General features: G+C 36.0%; 1 protein-coding gene across 1 annotated transcript in view; it reads right to left on the bottom strand.

Moving 5' to 3' along the window:
• The window catches only part of GUCY1A2 (guanylate cyclase 1 soluble subunit alpha 2), a 299,132-nt gene that overhangs the window by 115,217 nt on the left and 164,414 nt on the right, over window positions 1–19,501 (bottom strand). The window contains exon 5 of the mRNA XM_037505696.2: window positions 3,726–4,211. Within this exon, the coding sequence (XP_037361593.1) occupies window positions 3,726–4,211 (486 nt within the window). The remainder of the gene's footprint in view (window positions 1–3,725; window positions 4,212–19,501) is intronic.

Here is a 19,501-nt window from a genome sequence, read left to right as displayed (position 1 = left end):
TCCAAAAGAATGCAAGGAATGTAGTACTTTTCAAATACTATCAATTTTCAGATTTTATCAATGACAAAAAGAAGTCCCAAATATATTTACTTTCAAGAAGGAATTAGGACTAACCTGCTAACTTTCTCATCTCTGTGAGTCTAACTTCTGTATTAGCCGATAAAAATTCAGTGGCCATCTCTATATCCTTTGATGAGGTTGTTACTCGGTTCCCCTTACACTTTAGAGGGTTTCTATGTATCCTCTTTCCCTAAGTCTGGTCCTGGTATTTCTGACCACCTCATCTTGCCCTAGAGTGACTCTGCGTTCCTGTTCATTCTTACTTTGCAGGACTCAGCTTTTGCACAAGGACAAGAATACTTAACTTCCTTATGAATAGGAACTTCATATTGTTCAGATTCTCAGCATCAGATTGTCTGATCTAACAGAATGATGGTCTCAGCAGTTCTGGTTCCCCCATTTTGCCTTTCTCCCCTTTTCTCCAAACCTAATTCTGATATTCAATGTTGAATTACATTGATGTTTGAAAACCAAGAATGAAACTTGCCATGGCATGCCTTGCTTCTCCCACCCTTACAGAGGAAAGTATTTTATCACTAACATTTTCTAGAGTTACACAAGCAAGCTGATTTAAAAAAAAAAAAAAAAAAGAACTGTTGTTGTTTCATTATTTTGTGGGAAAGCTTAGGTTTTATAATGAGACATATATTGATTCAAATTATGATTTATAACCTATACGATCTGGGTTATTTAATCTTTCTGAAACTCAGTTTCTTTATCTGAAAACAGAGACAGTGTAACAACAATTCCACAGGTTAGTCATGACAAGTAAATAAGATCATATTTTATTCTTTCCTAATAAGCACTGGGCACACTACAGTTATTTTCATATATACCAAATAATCAAATTACACATACATTCCCATATTCCTAGGTATACCTGGCTTAGAAATAACAATGGAAGCTTATGTTTACATTTACTATTATCTACCAGGTGTTAGCTTAAGCTCTTTGCATATCAGCTCACTGAAATGCTTGCAATAGCACTGTGAGGTCGGTACATTTAGTATATTCTTTTCATAGGTTACAGAACTGGAGTAAAGTGAGAAAGTAGTTAAAGGTGAGAAAACAAAGACTAAGGAGTGTATTTAAGATAGCACTGACACCACCTTGGCTGAAAGGAATGGGGAGAACAGGGAGGACTCCTCCTTTACATGCTTCCCCCTTATTTTTAAATGATGGGGCTGAAGAGGCAAAAATATAAAGTAAGGCCAAGCCCTTATTGCTTACCTTAATAGCCAATGCCATCATTACTACTACCACCACTACTACTCTTATCACTACTCCTATTATCTCCACTGGCTTATAAAGTCAGAGTCACTGCTTCTTTATTTTGTTCATTCACTATACCCTATAAAACCTCATAAGCAAAATATTATATAGAGTACATTATTTATGTTGACTTTTTACTTAATGTTAACTGCCCTATATGCCTAGCCCAAACACATCCACATAAACACTGGCATCAAAGTTTAAAATCTTTTGCTCTAAAATCATATTACTTTATAACTATTGCTCAAACTCTGTAAGCAAGTTTAAGAGAATTTGTGACTCAAAGTTGTTTTGTTTATTTTTCAATATTACACACACACACACACACACACACACACGTGCAAAAGATAGAAAGCATGATCTTGGGTACTGTTAAAAGAAAAAGATCATTTTGGACATTAAAACTTCTAAATAATTGTAAAATACTGCTGGTTTAATAACATATAGGAAAATGAAGATCATGCGAGATATTCGCACAGATTTTCTCTTTTTCACTTTGAGCTTATCTCAAGGGAAGGGATGCCTGTGAAATGTAATTAAAGTTTTAAACCTTGAAATTGTTTTTTGGTAACCTCAGAAGACATGAATTTTCTCTATTTCTTAAAACCTAACTGATGCTTATATTTAAATTAGATATTCCCCTATTTTTCAAAAGAAGAATCTGCTTACCTATTTGTAATTCTCATTTAGTTTGTATGAACTCAGGGTAAAACCAACTTGAGACCACTTGAGCTGGAGGGAGCTAAAAAAGCAGGTCAGAGGTTAGGGTCAGGAGAGGGGCGATCAGGCAGATTAGTGCAGCTGTGCTGGAGCCTGAGGAATTGGAGTGCTGGCAAATTCAAGCCAATCTTCTTGCTTTTCTGGAAATAACTGGGTATAACTGTGATTGACTCACTGTAGTGTTCCTCTGGTTTAGGATATGTAGTTACCTCTACCAATCTTATAAAATATAACTTACAAGAAAACTTGCTTTGTATATAATAAAGCAACACACATATACTTCACATTGAATGTTCACCCCTCAAAAGAGACTCATTAAATTAATCAACAATGGCTATGTACTATATACATAATAGTGTCTCCTCTCACTAAAGGAGATACACCTTAATGAAAACCCCTCTGGATAATAAGGTGGAACATCCAAATCAGTTTATGATCATATTAAAATGTAGTGTTCTAGATGGATTAATAAAGAAGAAAATTAAAAGCTACAGTTCTCTACTGTTTACACTAAAAGTACCTGGTGCCCTTCATATTAAAAAGGATACTGCAATCCATATGGAATTCTATGTAAGGTTAGAGTTATTCATTAGGTAGAGATTGAGACTGAATTACTCAAAATATTGCTTATTTTAACAAGAAATGAATAAGTAGTTCAGCAACTCTGACCCAACAATGTTGACTATTAATCATTTTCAAAGATCTTTCATTATGCAGTTGGAAAATTAAAGTGTTTTCACTAAAAAAAATCATTATTTGGGCAATAACTAGAATATTTACTTTTTTTCACTTGGAATTAAAGGGAATTCACTTAGTTAACAATACAGTGCAAAATACTGATTAACCATGATTCAACTATCCATTTTTAACATAACACTTCTTTTTAACTGTTAACATAAAATTCTTAGTTTACATTAGAAACCTGATCTCTAAAAAAAACTTATTACATGGTTAAATTTTACTTAGACTTGAGCCAGTTTAACATTTTGACAATGAATTCAGAGGCCCAGTTGTACAGAATTTTTTCTTAGTGAGCAATGTCATGATTCAGTTACCTATGTTCATCTTATAAATCAATTGTAATACAAGTTTATTCATAAAGCATAAACATCTGTATTCTACATATAAAATTTCTCAATTGAGAGCTATCTATGTTTTACTAGGAAGTCTAAAATAATTGTATCCTTGCAATTTAATTAAGATCAATATTTACTATCAAAAAGTACATATACACAATGGAATATTATTCAGCAATCAAAAAGAAAAACTCATGCCATTCACAGCAACATGGATGGAGCTAGAAGGAATTATGATCAGTGAAATAAGTCAGAAGAAAAAAGAAAAATATTGGATGGCTTCATTTATAGCAGGCATACAGGGGAACCAAATAAGACATCAGTTTAAAAATAATAACAGTACAAAACACAACAAATCAAAAACAGACAATTATATATCAGAGACATCCAGCAGGGGAGGAGGAGGGAGAGAGATCAGGGGGAGGGAGGGAGGAGCACAGGGGACTGAGGTGATGGTGCACGGGTGTATTGGTGAAGGAAATTCTATGGGGACTACACCTGAGGGGGTGGGGGGAAGCAAATATTGTTTAAAAATGAATAATGATGTTAAAAATAAAATAAATAAAGTATTTATATAGAATAAATAAACTCATTTACCTTATAAATATCCAAAAATCCACACTGGTGATCAAATCTGGTGTACAGTTCATTCAGCATGCTGATCACCTGCATAGGGGTGCACTGGGCACATATGGCCGTGAAGCCCACGATGTCCGAGAAGAGCATGGTAACGTCATCAAACTTTCTAGCCTGCACCTGCTGTCCCTGCCACAACTGCTGGGCTACGTCGCCCGGGAAGATGGAATATAGAAGATCGACAGTTTTCTTTTTCTCTTCTTCCAGGGCCTGGTGAGTTCTTTCTAAAGTTGCCTTTAATTTATCCATCCTCTTCTTCAAGCCGTCTTGGGCTTTTGCCTGTTCACCAACCAAAATGACATCTCGGGTGGCATCGTGGATCGGAATGTCGGAAAGATGCAGCCCTCGCCCCATAAGTTCATCCAACTTGTCCACACACGGAGAGCCCAGGAATAAAACTGAGTTAGATTCTGGGACATGGATCATTTGCCCTTTGACTTCCATCACCTGTAAAATTAACACAGAATGTTGATCAGTGTTTTTCACACACTAGGCTTGCAAATATTCTCTTCTCATCTGATGAAGAGGAAAAAATAAATATTTGACTAGCTACACAGATGTTCTGTATTTATATAAGCAAATTTAAATATGACAGTCAGTGTAAATTTATGGTTCTAAACTGAAACATTTCTTAACCTCTCCCACTTGGCTACATTCTAAAGACAGTAATGAAATGGAACCTGAGATCAATGGGAAATGAAGCAGGAAAGCATTCTTAATTCAAAATGAAATTACACCCAGGTACATCATAAAACTGACAAATGAGCCAGTTCAAAAACTTTGAACTACTTAATAATAACAGAAATTGGGATAAACTCATCTGTCAAAATAACTACATTTAACTGTCATTGAAATGACACTCAGGCCATAAATCCAGGAGATTAAAACAAATCAAAATAATTGGCCTTAGGTAAGTCATTTATCAACCCAGCCACAAGCCTTTAAAAATGTAAATATTGGATAGTCTCACTCATAGCAGGAATTTAGAAAACCTAAATAAGAGACCAGGAAAAAGACTTAATCAATACAAAGTAAAAATCAAAATCAACAAGCAACTATAAACCAGAGACACACTATGGAGGTGGCGGGGGAGGGAAGGCAGGGAAAGGAAGGACTAGAGTCAAAATAAGGGGGGAGGTGCAATTGTATGGGGAATATAACCAAAATGAAAATGCTTACATTGTGCAAAGATGAAAAAAGATGTAAGAATTATATAAAATAAAATATTTAAATAAAAAAGAACAATGATGTAAAAAAATTAAAAAATTAAAAAAACAAAGTTTTATATATATAAATAAAATAAAATACATTTGGTATTAAAAAAAAAAAAATTAAAAAAATAAAAAAATTAAAAAATAAAAATGTAGTTGTGTTTGCACTGACTAGTGGATAATGCAGTTGATCTTAGAAAGTCAAGCTAGATATTAACATGTCAATGTTATCAGAAAATACTGCTTAACTGCCATGTATAGTATCAGTTAAAAATAAACCCCACAAATCAGGATAGGAATTCAGTAATAAGATAAAGACTCTGATGGTGTAGCAATTTAAATATATCCTTTCTTTTTTGTGCCCTTTGATGGAAAATTTCAGGACTTGATGTCTGTTGGAAAATTTAGAGAACACAGCCTTATGCTTTCTTAATTTGATGCCACAAAAAAACACTCAGATGGGTGAATACCAGTAGAAAAGAAAGGTGGGCTCAGGCACACAGCTATTCAAATATAATTATTTGAGTTAGAGCAAGGCATATCAGCACACCTGGAGAAGAAGGAGCACAGAATACCTGGAATGAATAACCTAGTTAACCTGCTGAGACTGTCCATCAGTCTCATCTATGTCACTTTCTCACTTTCTACCATAACATAGAATATATGTACAATAAATTTATTTCCTTTGCTATTCAGAGCATGAAGTAGTTAGGCTAGTTGATGAAGTTAGAGGCACAGAACAAAAAAGAGGTGAAACTACAGGGATTTGAATTTTTAAGCCTGCAACTATGTTTTACTTTGTTTCCCCTGCACCTATACCAAGATTTAGTTTATTATAGAATAGAAAGAAAATTGAATACTTGATTGACAATGTCATTTTTGTGAGATGAGATGTCCACTTTATCATATGTCACATTTCTGCTAGTGTTGAGCACTTCATTTTTTATACATAATACTCTCAGTTATTCATTGAAATATTTATTGTTTTCTATTTATTAACACTGCTGTGGGAGGCAAGCATAAAAGAGATGAAATAAGTTGTGTCCTCTTCAAAGATATCAAAATGTGGGAGAATCAAATCTAAACAGAGAATAAAGAGAGCACGTGTTTTAAGGTGGGCTCGCAAACGACTACAGGCTATGGAATATTGAATATAAAGATTACTATTCTGGAAAATATTCCCAGATTGTTTTTCATATGGTTCATATGCTGTAGGGGGAAGATATGCTGCTAATGGCATATAGTTTTCCAATTAAAGTTATAGTCATGAGCAGCCACATAATGTAAAAACTCCAAGTTAAAAAAAATGAATGTTAAAGTTTCCTTATGATTTAAAATAAAAACAACACTGATGCTAATAGAGTTAAGTGCCAATCTGATAAGGCCCCCTTCTTTCTCAGTATTCTCCTTTTGCCCCCAGCTTGCTTGCTTCTCCCTTTTGTCCTGTGGACTTTTTCTTTATTCACTATTCTTTTCATCTACCCCTTATTTATTTGCTCCTATTTCTCCTGTTGCCTGTTTCTCTCAGTCCTTGCACTCCATTCTCCCTAATTTTCCTCACTGGTTCTTCCTTTTTCTTCTCCTTTCTCTTTTCTTGCTGTGCATCAAATTCTACCTTTGCCATTACAACTCCCCTTTGCTATTGCTTCTATCTCTTTAAGTATGGAAGGAGGATACATATATTAATATAAGTAATACATGTTATTTGCTGTATGTAATAAATGCATTCTTTAGCTTATAAAGGTGGCAAACTAAAGATATGCTATTCCTATCTCAAAAATATGAAACAGGGGCCTCCCCGGTGGAGCAGCGGTTGAGCGCTGGGTTGCGAAGCTGCCCGCGGCCTCTGCGGCTCCCGTTCGATCCCCGGCTGCTCCCCGGCCACCGGAGGAGGGTCCCACATGGTGCGCAGACCTCTCCTGCTGCCCGCTGCTCCCCTCAGCAGTGTACTTCGGTCCTTCTGCCTGCTCTGCTCCCTGCTCTGGCTCTGGTGAATTCTCTCACCCTCCCGCGCTTCTGACTGTACCCAGTGCATGTATTAACAAACAAACAAACAAATAAATAAATAAATAAAACATGCCTCTATTAAAAAAAATATGAAACAGAAATAGTTTCTTTATTTATACATGGCCATTAGCTGATCTTTTGAAATCTCTGAATCAACTGACCTCAAGAGAAAAAACTGCTTCTCCTACACTACAGAAAAACAGCCCAGGAAAAGGCTCCAGTAAATAACTTCCTTTTCACCAGCGAATATTTTCCCTTATTTAATGAATGGGTAAATTCAATGGTGTATTTGTGTCTCTGTCATAAATGCATTTCTAATTGGAAAATAACAAATTATTTTTCTTGAATTGTCTTTGTGCAATTATAAATGTAGGCCAATGAATCACACACAGTGTTTAAACCACTGTTACCTCTAAAAAAAGAAAGAAAGAAAAGAGTTTGGACTTATTTTGAGAATTTTAGTCTTCCACAGTCCTGGGGAACAGAATCTGAAGTCAGAATGTATGTAGAGCGCTCCTCTGTCTAGAGGGATCTATTCCTTGATTCTTCTGGCTTCTGTTGCTTTATACTACCAAGTTTGTGGTGATTTGTTACAGTAGCCACAGGAAACTGATATAAATTAGAACCACAAAGGAAACAAATAGGAACTAATTGATATATATAGGACCATCCATCCCTCCAACATAGAAGAAAAACAATCAAAAGTTTTTAAGATAGAAATTATACAGAATATGTACTATAAATACATGGAATAAAACTATAAATCAATAACCATATGACATACTCGTAACTGTAAAATCTGCATACATCTCAGTTCTAAGACCTGCTAGCACTATGCTAAGCACTTTAAACATGCAGCTTGAAAGAACATCTTTGCTGTTCCACTAAACAGCAAAGGCAATAGTAAAACAGGAATGTAACTGAGGGAAATTTATATGTGAGGCTAATTATATTATCATTTATTCTATAGATCGAAACATTGACCTTGTTGAGATGAGATCAATACAGCTCATAATTTATTGATGAAATCGAAAAAAAAAAAGAACTAAAACCTACCCCTTCTGATTTTTTATCTTTCTGTGCTTGCTTTATTTTTCCCATATTTGGATCTACTTCCATTGCTACTCTTTATATTTCAGAAATTCATTCTCACATAACAAAGTCATTTTAATGTTCCATGATTTGATGTCTCTTTTCTTTTTAAATCATAGCAGGAGTCATATAATACTTAAAGGAAACAGGTTTATATGCTTTACAGTTTAAAGAATTACATCAGCAAATGTTTTGGCATTCTGTTGGGCAAATTTTAAAAATGTGAAATGTTTGTTTTTCTTTTATGTTCTTTATTCATTTTTTATTTAACAAGCACTAAAATTTCACACTACAGGAAGGAACATAAATTGATTTTTTTAAAAACTTTGCACACACAGATTACCTTTTTGCCTAAGTACCTGAATAGTTTGATTTTTCATCACTTTGGCCTGTAACGACATCACATACAATGATAGACAGCCTGGGAAGTCCTCCTGGCTTACCACTGCAGCTCACCTGCACGTTGGGGTTCCCCGTCACACACTGTCACTCACATATCCCACTGGGGGCTTAGTCCATATTTCTACTTATCTAGCTGCTAAAACTGCACCTTCAAAAAGTTATGATATATTGTTGGCATACCACTAAGATAATATATGAAGACAAGAAAATTTTATACTCCCTTCATGGAAGTGTTAGAGAAGTGATACTGTCCAAAATACTGGCACATTGTTACATAAGAGAAAATGAAGCCTCCACAGCATAAACAAGAGCGAGTCCACAAGTAAAAAAAAAAAAAAAAAAAATGTCCATTCTGACCCAGCCAATTTAACATGACAAGAGTCTGACAAAGCCTAAAAAAATCCAAAACTTAACTTTGAATTATCAAATTACATATATTATTTATGTGTGTTGTGTATGTACTTACAATTTACTATGAATAATTCTCATACTTTGTTTCATTCCCATATTAAGGAGTATTGTAAGTGATCAGGGGTGACTAATCTATTGCTTCCTAATTTTTTAAAAAAGGGTTTTTGCATTTTGACTCAATTGTATTAAATATTGAAAAGAAATAGCTAGATTTGTGTTTAGTTCCAGTTTGGCAAAACCCATTATAACATAGCAAAAATCCCAGCTGCTGGATAAGCAGAATTAAGAATAGATTGTACAAAAATGAAAAAGGATGTAAAAATAAATAAAAGAAAATAAAAGAATTTAAAAAAGAATAGTAGAGCGCAGAAGGCATTTTCTAATGCAATAAATAGGGCAATTGTTTAGAGCATATAAAGTGACTATGGAGATAAGAATGGCAGAATCTACTTTTATAGAGAGGACTGAAGTTTTTCACAGAGGATTGTGATCCACAATATCTTTACATAACAGTGGGGCATGGTTAGTGATACTAAAGAATTGAATTTTAAATTTTATTTGAATATATAAATTTAAATGAAAACATGTGTAGGCATATGTGGGTACTGGCTGATGCACCCAAGAGCACAGCTCTGAAGTAGGATTTGTGGTCCCAATATTCAGCTCCTCATTTGATCAAGTCATTATTTTTCATTTGTTTGTGGGTAAGAAATGCATTAATATTTGGGTCATGCAGATTTTTTTTGGCATTGTTAACAATGTCACAGAGAGGTTTAAGAAAATATGTCCAGAAACTTGACTCAGTACTGAGGATAGGTTAAGTTTAAGACAGTCATGAAGGCATAATATCTGCCCTCAGGGAGTTGTTAGAATGAGGATAAATATGTATATATGTGTACTATTACATATTATATAATATTTAAATATTAAATGAAATATTATACATTTAAAATAAGCATATCCATAATCAACAAAAAAACTAATACATATAAGGAAATGTTTGAAGCATTAATGATTGTGAATCTTCCTGAACTAATGGGAACTGTGAAGCCATAATACTGAACAATACCAGACATCTAACAGGAAATAACTCCAGAACTAGACATGTACAGTGAGTCTAAGAATACCCAACTTCAACAACGATCACAGGACAGAAAGACCAGATCACCTTCAAATGACAGACTGACAGCAATAGCAACAACGGAAGTCAGAGACCAAGAAGTAGTATTGTTGATGGTCTGAGAAATAATAACTGTCATCATGGAAAAGTTCACTCATCTTTTAAAAATGCTGCTGTTATAAACACAAACCAAGCATTAACTACCAGTAAACTAATACAAAAGAAACTTTCAAAAATGTATTATTGAAATAAAGGAAAATTAACCCAGGAAAGCCTAGAATATAATATAGAAGGAGGAAAAATGTAGGTAAATGTACATAAATCCTGACCCATGAAGTACGATATAACATTAATAGCAAGTGTAGCATGCCTTTTTATAAGTATCCCAGATAATATTTTTACTGAGTGAGTTTAAGAAACAGTAATGGCAAAAGTTTTATAAACCATACAACAAAGGTTTAAAAAAGATAAATTATCATTATGAGAAAAATACAGTGAAATGTTAGCATGTGAATCTGTGGTCACTGCTATATTGCAGTTCTCTTATTCCTAAATAAATAAATAATTTCTAGAGCATTATCAAGTTCCTTCTTGAAGAGGGTACCTTTCCTATTTCTGTGGAATAATGGCTTTAGGTTATCTGCCAGTTGTAGAACATGCAGTCGTCACCAATCCAAGCCTTTCAGGAACAAATCTTATTCCAAACTTTACATCCTCCCCCACGATATGCTCCTACCAGAACCAAGCCACTCTGTTCTGAGCATGTATTATCCGTTAATATTTTATTCATTGACAGAAATGTGTTCTTCTCCAATCCTACCATGCTCTGCCCTATCCATTCTGAGAGATGCTTTCCAAATGTCACTTCTTTTAAGATTCATTTCTGACCTCCAACCCCCTGCTCTGAAGTAGAAATAACTTCTCTTCCCTCAGAAGCAGCACAAGGTTTTGCTTGAGCCTCTCCGTGGGGGCTTAGCATCCTCTCTCCTATAATTTTTCTTCATGTCATATCCCTACTATTAATAGAATCCAAGCCCTTTGAAAGCAAGTCTTGTTTAAGAGTCAACTTTAAAATGAGGGCCTAGCATAGGACTTTCCATACAGTGGAATTTCAATAAACATTTGTGGAATTAGGGCCTCCCCGGTGGTGCAGCGGTTGAGCGCTGGGTTGCGAAGCTGCCCGCGGCCTCTGCGGCACCGGTTCGATCCCCGGCTGCTCCCCGGCCACCGGAGGAGGGTCCCACATGGCGCGCAGACCTCTCCTGCAGCCCGCTGCTCCCCTCAGCAGTGTACTTTGGTCCCTCTGCCTGCTCTGCTCCCTGCTCTGGCTCTCCCCGCTCTGGCTCTGGTGAATTCTCTCACCCTCCCGCGCTTCTGACTGTACCCAGTGCTTGTATAAACAAAACAAATAAATAAATAAAACATGCCTCTATTAAAAAAAAAAAAAAAAACATTTGTGGAATTAATTAATGCAGGAATGAAAAAAATCAACAAATGAAATGGAAAACATTACTGAAACAAATAAAATTTCAGGACACTTTGTGAGCGCTTGATCATTTCCAAACTACCTAAAAATTACATAATCATGTATTTATATATATATATATATTGTGTGTATATATATACTGTATATATATTCACCAATAAAATATGGAGATTTAATTTTTACAAGCAACCAGAGACCATGAACAACTGTATGAGAGTAATCTCACATTTGGCAAGATGAGAGCCTGTAATATACAAATTTTCCTGTCTACTCCATTATTTGAAAAGCACCTGCTTTAAAATAATTTAAAACGTGCCACTGAATCCATAAAATATGAAAATGGGATACTTGTAAACTGGTTAAAATTATTTCTTCAAACCTGTCATCCATGTAGAGACACATGTCAGAGAAATAAGGTGTAACGTTTCATCCACACCAATAATGACAGTGCTGGGACAGGAGAAAATAAAGCACTGATGATTGTGCAATTCATTTTCCTGTGTCATTATCCATCAGGCCTAGCACAGAGGTGAAAAAAGGCACTTGGAAAATAATAATGTGGAGAAACAGCTGATTGGCAGGATCTCCAACACTTCTGACAGGGCTCTTGTGATGGATTTTTACAAACAACTTTTACATGAAGTAATAGTGTCTGCATCAATGGTTCTAGTGAAAAAGACCCTGCATGTCCTTTTCACTTGGCCACCATTCAGGAGAGTACATATTGGTTGTGAGCTACTTCCCTCCAGAAAGGCAGAAGGACTGCATTTTACCAGAAATCCCAATTGGCTGGACAGCAGATAGAGGGACCTGAAGGGAAGTGTCAGCAAGGAGTCAAGGAGTGTTAGCATTATAAACACAATACAGACACAGGCTCGGACAGACAGGCATGGTATTCACTTCCTAATTATCAACATGGTTTTATGATACTGTTTGCACCCTACTTTTCTCAACAATAAATTAAACATGGTTTTATCTGTACATGGCTGTTCATAAAGAATATTCATAAAAAATACATGAATTTCCTGGCATGGTAGAGGGTATGGAAACACCTCCTGAAGGGGGAGATGCTAACTCTCTAAATCATATACAATTGTGTAAACCAATGTTGTCTCAATAAAAATAACTTAGAGAATAAATATTTAAAAATTTAAAAAATATTTAAAAGATAAGATTATTTTGATATACAACAAAATATGACCAAAAGTTCAGAACAATGCAGTTATTCCAACACATTAGAGGGCACAATAAAAATAAAACCCATGGAAAGTTTTTATTGAAATGCCTTTGTGCTCATTTATCAGAAAAACTTCAGAAGTAAACAGAAATGTTTTAGCTGAAGTGGTAATGGTAGGAGTTCAATGATTAATAATCCCAAAGTTTTTATTTGATCAAGTGATTAACTACTTAAGGTATTTCAATAGCTTTCTGTTCCAGATATAACAGTTTCCTTTGTTAAATGTGGCCTGAACTCTCCTCTCTGGCCCTCAGAACTCCACCCTGCTTCCTTCCAGCACCCACATATGCACACATCCTCACCTCCACTGCCCTCAATTAAACTACCATCCATTACCTGGTACCTTTCCACTTACACTTCAGATCCCAGATGCCTCGAGGAGGCTTCTATGGATTCCCCAATCTAACTTTGGTGTATCTGTTATAAATTCCCGAAGAACCTTTTATCTTTCTCGTTTCAAAACACTCATTAAACTTAAACTATAATTACTGTCTTTCTTCTCAACAAGATTATAAATTGTACATGGACAGGAAACATACCATTTTTGACTCATTATTTTTGTGAATTTTAGTTCCAAAACATCACCTGATATACAGCAGTTACTTAGTAAATGTTGCCTAAATGAATACAGCTGAATAAATCATTCCATTCCATATGTACAGTCTACATTTTAATTTTTTTATTTTAATCTGTCATAGCTCCATGAGGAAAACCATGCTTTATACTTATGCATTTAACAGTCCTATTGTATACATAATAAACATATATGCCAATATAACTTTCCATTAAACTTTTACTTTATAACCTGTTATACTACTTAAAAATCCAATTGTCTTATTTTCCTGTGTTAGATATTCTGAATTTGCTCTCCAGAATCACCTTCCAACTTTTTAAACCCGCCTCTGCACCCCAGGAGGATGACTTATCTGGACCACGTCAATTGGCACCCTTACAGTCTGGATTCCAACTGGGTTTGGCTAACAGCAGGCAGTGGCAGGTGATCAGAGCAGAAGAGGAGAGAAAATGTGATTTCTCTCTCCTCCTGGATTGCTCCCTGCTCATGTATGGTATGCAGTGACTTCTGTCCACCTGAGACAAGAATTCACAGAGGGTGCTCCCCTCAGTCAACACCCTCCCAATGCATCTCCCTGTCCTCGCTCCATCAAGGTCAGGCGCTTTTACAGTTCTCTGCACTGCTAGTAAGTGGGTGCGTCACCATTCCTTACTGCTTCCTCGACCTTGCCCACAACTCTGTAAATATCCCCTCTGCTAAAGTCTTTATTTTTAAAGATTAATTTTATTTATTTATGCATAGAAGAGCTGGGGTGCAGGTCAGAGGTACAGGGGGTTAAGAGGATTCATCAGAGACAGAGTGGAGAGCAGAACAGGCCCATATTTCAGTATCTACTGAAATACAATACTGAGGGGAGCAGTGGGCGAGACAGGAGAGGTCTGCTGTGCCACGTGGGTTGCTCCCTGGCCAGGGATCAAACTCATGCTGCAGTGGCTGCTAACTGAGACTTAACTCCTTGGGCCACCAGGGAGTCCCCTATTAAATTTTTTTAAGGATGCCTGTTGAATATAACATTCAGCTCCTACTGAGCCCTTGTTTGCTACACTAACACACATGAAGACCTTTACGTAGCCCCTCCTTGACAGAGACTTGTAGAACAGATTGAACAGTGCTCTACCTGTGCAGTAAAATAAAATAAAATTGTACATTTTTGCTCCCAAAACTCAACAAATGACACAGCTGCCACCCCTTCTCGTTCTGCCTGCCCATGGGGTTTCCAGCTGAAGATCAGTCAGTGAGGTATGTCAAAGGGCAAAATGAAGGCCACCAAACCCTGTGTGTTAACTACTCCAGCAGTTAGCTTTCAAATGAGGCCTCATGAACCTCTATAGAGCAGAGCTGCTCAAACTTTAATGTGTAACAAATCAGAGGCAGATCCTTAAGGAGGCAGATTTTGACTTAGTAGGTCCCAATGGGGTTTGAGAGTCTCCATTTCTAACCAATTTATGAGACTCTGTAACTGGCTGGTGCTGTTGGTTCCAGAGCACACTCTGAGCACAGAGAACCTTGGGTGTCACAAAAGCATGGGCAAGGCCAAGAGGTTCGAACCACTCAAGGATGTCCCTGAAGAATCTTTACTTTCATCTGCTTCACATATTATGATTCCAAGTAAGATTTAATTTAGTGGAGGGGAGGGGGTAACAAGGAGAAGGAACAGTTTCTATTCCTTTAAACATTTATGAACTATTAAAATACTTGTACTCCCTCTGCAACTGAAGTCAATCAGTATGATAATTTACCCAAGTCAGTGACCAAGACAACTAAAGGCAGGGTTCTGGACACCAGTTCAGTATGACTGCTTTACTGCTCCTCACAGTTTTCTTCCCTTCTCCCTATCTATTTTTAAATGTCACATGGCTCTGAAATATGTGAGAAAAATACTACTTCAGGAAAGGTTGTTGAATCCTAGCACAACAGGACCAATCCCAGGGCATCTAGAAATTTTCAAACACTGGGTCACCACCTGCTGACCTGTTGGAGGCACTCTTTCAGTAGCTATCTTCTTATAGAGAATTGCTAGGCAGTGTGTTAAAATGCAAGGAAAAATGAGGATTTGTTTGTGTTACAATGTACCTTAACATTGTTATGTTTCAAAATTTTACTGGCTTTACTTGTTCTCTGGATTCTAGCACTGGACAAATAAATTGTTTTAGCCTCAGGAGGCTATTTTGCCTGTTGTCCTACTTACCTGAATTTCTGAATTTTTTTTTTCTGAAAATATAATGCAGGGATAGAAAACATTTCCAAAGGGCTTCATTCCATCTTTTTCCATCTTGCATGTAGTTTTAGATTAGAAGAACGTACAGAGCAAAGAAACTTCTATCACCAGACAAATTCAATAGTTCAAATAGTTGATATTTATTCATATTCATTTTCAATTTGGACATCAAATTTGTCAGTGGACATCAAAATTGAAACCTTACTTCGATCTGAAGCCCTGACACCGTCACTTAATGCTCTACCTCAGGTAGCTGCCTGTGACTCACCACTCCTGATTACCATTCCTTCAAAACACTTACTTCTGGCTTCTCATGTCTCATAGCCATTACTTATAAACTTGAAATCAACTTTTTAAGCCTCTAGTTAAAGAGGAAACATGAAAAACAAATCTATATTATTTGGCTATTTTCCAATATCACTGCTATCTGAGAACATGTTTTCAGTAAACAATGTTTTACTTATATTATGTTTTACAATATCTTGTTTTCCATCAAATGGTAAAATTTCCTTATACAAATGGATCTAAGGACTGGAGTGAAAGGTTGTGCATTGCAAATGGTAAGCTAGAGAGCATTATACATGTTGATGTGTATCAAATTATACATTATAGTATATTAATAGTCTCTAAATAATAAAATAATAAAGCTATGTAAACAGCTGGCAACTAAAAAATACTACAGGGTCTTTCAGGTAAAACATACCAGGAAGAAAGTGTCTGCATGGAAAAAGAATAGCAAATCCTTTGCCACCAACAGATTAACCCTTGCTCCTGATATTCCCTTCACTTGGAGTTACTTCACTCAGTCACCCCATGTCCAAATTCTACCCATTTATAAGCTAGAGTTACCTCTTCTTAGTCTCCTCAGCCCTGGCTACATATCAGAACCACCTAGAGGAAATTTAAAATACTGACAGCCAGTGCCTACCCAGCCCAAGTTAACCAGAGAGCAACTGGCTGGTGTTTCAGAGGCAGTGCCCTCTTTTTATATGAGAGCAAATCAAACAAACAATCAGCAAACCCTAAAAACCTTGAGATAGTTTCTAAAATAATCTCTACTTTCCTGGAATAAACCAATCTCTGAGTCATTAGGGTATTGCTCCTCTTTATCTTTTGAAATGGCTTTAATATCTGCAATTCAGTGTCTCTTTGCTTTTTACTTGAAGGAAGAGAAACATGTCCAAGGGCTTAGCACTGGAGAAAAACACCTCATATGAATTATCTTTGTGGTGCCGGGGCACATTGTTCATGCATTGGTTGAATACACCTCCTATCCTGGAAGAAGTTACAGAATGAGTTAATATAGCTACACTTCATCTGTTTTCCTACTTTTGAACACACACCTATCAGTAGTTACCTCTTTCCTATGCTGAAGATGTCAATAATCACCTCTTTCCTACACTGAAGAGTTAGTATAATTCCAAAATACTAACAACAATGTAAACCAATAGTACTACAATAAAAATATATATTTAAAAAAAGAATTCCAATCCACTAAAGGTGAAAAAGAGGTCTGGCACATTGAGGGTAGTAATAGATCCTTCTTAATGAGAGATTAAAATGTTGTGCTTAAATACACCAGGGGGTAGAATTAGAAACCCACCATTGTGCCACCACCAGTGTAACAATTAATAAGGCATCATCAATGAATACTGAACCCAGAGAGTGAAAGACTGTTGGATAAGAGGATAAGTTCATATGATAAACTGTCTCTCCACAGATAATTTGTTAATTCCAAGTAAAAATTAAAATACTTTCATGGTAGAGTGATCTAGAACCCAACAGCTTTACCAAAAGTCAAAGTTAATATTATGAAGAATGGGATAAAATGATATTGTGTGCCTCTTGATGTAATACAATAGGAGGCACACAGCATTACCTATCAGATATTCTTGTCACAAACCTTTAACCTAATCCTAGACATTAGAAAACAATCAGAAAAACAGTTTGCAGAGCTCCTAAATATATGTTGATGTCGTTAAAAAAATAATAGGAAACTGGTTGGAACAAAGTTGACTACAAAAACATGAAAACTAAATGTAATGTGTAATATGCAACAGGATTCTAGAGGAGATAAGCCATACATAAAATTTTTGAGGCAGGAAAATCTGAATATAAATTACATTTTAGGGAATATACTTTCAAAGTTAAATATTGGGGGTCTGACTGTGAGATGAATCTTGTTTTTAGCAGATAAATGCTGAAATTTTAGGGGTAATGTGATGAAATTTCATTTCAATTACTAAAATGTTAGTGTAACTACATGTTAAAAATCCATTTTGCTAGTTTTCAACTTTTGCATAAGCTTTGATACATAAGCCAGAAGGGAAAGATACATATCAGATGGTTTCACTTACATGTGGACTACAAAGAACCCAGCAGAAGACAAACTTTAAAACCAACTCTTGAAAGGTGACCATAAATCTAGCTTGAAACTTTTGAGAATGAAAAGTTGGTGGGGAAAAATATCTAGATTTAGAATTAGAGTATTAATAATTTTACAGAAAAATAAGAAGAGCAACTCTCTTATTTGTACCCTTAAAGAACACAAAGAAATAGAACAATTATTGATGAAATTCATATGGAATCACAAAAAAACCCCGAATAGCCAAAGCTCTCCTGAAAAAAAAAAGAAGGGAATGGAGGCATCACATTCCCAGACTTCAAACTATACTACAAAGCCATAATCATCAAAACTGCATGGTATTGGAACAAGAACAGACATACAGACCAATGGAATCGAATAGAAAATCCAGAAATAAACCCACAGATTTATGGTCAACTAATCTTTGACAAAGGAGCAAAGACTATGCATTGGAGCAAAGAAAGTTTGTTCAATAAATGGTGCTGGGAAAACTGGGTTGCTACATGCAAAAGAATGAAGCTTGACCACTACCTCACACCATACACAAAAATCAACTCAAAATGGATTAAAGAACTAGACATAAGACCTGAAACCATAAAATATATAGAAGGAAATATAGGCGAAACACTACGTGATTTGCACATCAAAGACATCTTTACAGACATATCACCCAAAGCAGTGATAGTGAAGGCAAAGATAAACAGCTGGGACTACATCAAATTAAAGAGCTTCTGCACAGCAAAAGAGACAATAACAAAAACAAAGAGAAACCCCACCAACTGGGAGAACATTTTTGCACCCAACACTAATGATAAAGGACTGATCACAAAAATCTGCAAAGAGCTGATGAGACTCAACAACAACAAAGAAAATAATCCAGTCAAAAAATGGGCAGAAGAGCTAAAAAGAAACTTCTCTGAAGAGGAAATGCAAATGGCCAACAGGCATATGAAAAAATGTTCAACATCACTTGTCATCAGGGAAATGCAAATCAAAACTACCATGAGATACCATCTTACACCAGTGAGAATGGCACATATTAAAAAAACTAGCAACAACAAATGTTGGCGAGGGTGTGGAGAAAAAGGAACTCTTCTGCACTGCTGGTGGGAGTGCAAACTGGTCCAACCACTATGGAGAGCTGTGTGGAGATTTCTGGACCTACTAAACATAGAGCTTCCATATGATCCAGCAATTCCACTCCTAGGTATTTACCCAAAGGACACAGAAACATCAATTCCAAAGAACACCTGCACCCCTATGTTTATAGCAGCACTGTTTACAATAGCTAAGCTGTGGAAACAACCCAAATGCCCAAAAATAGATGACTGGATCAAGAAGATGTGGTACATATATACCATGGAATATTACCCAGCATTCAAAAAAGATAAACACATGCAATTTGCAGCAACATGGATGGCGCTGGAAGGGATCATGCTCAGCGAAATAAGCCAAAAAGAAAAAGAAAAATACCGGATGGTCTCACTCATAGCAGGAATCTAGAAAACTTAAATAAGGGACCAGGAAAATGAATAACTATAAGAAAGTGAAAATCAAAATCAACAAAAAACTATGAACCAGAGATACTTTTGGGGGGGCGGGAGGGGAGGGATT

Source organism: Talpa occidentalis, unplaced genomic scaffold (genome assembly GCF_014898055.3).
Source record: "Talpa occidentalis isolate TD23 unplaced genomic scaffold, MPIMG_talOcc4v2.1 talOcc4.12, whole genome shotgun sequence".
Taxonomy (NCBI): domain Eukaryota; kingdom Metazoa; phylum Chordata; class Mammalia; order Eulipotyphla; family Talpidae; genus Talpa; species Talpa occidentalis.
This window is presented reverse-complemented; position numbering and strand designations above follow the sequence as displayed.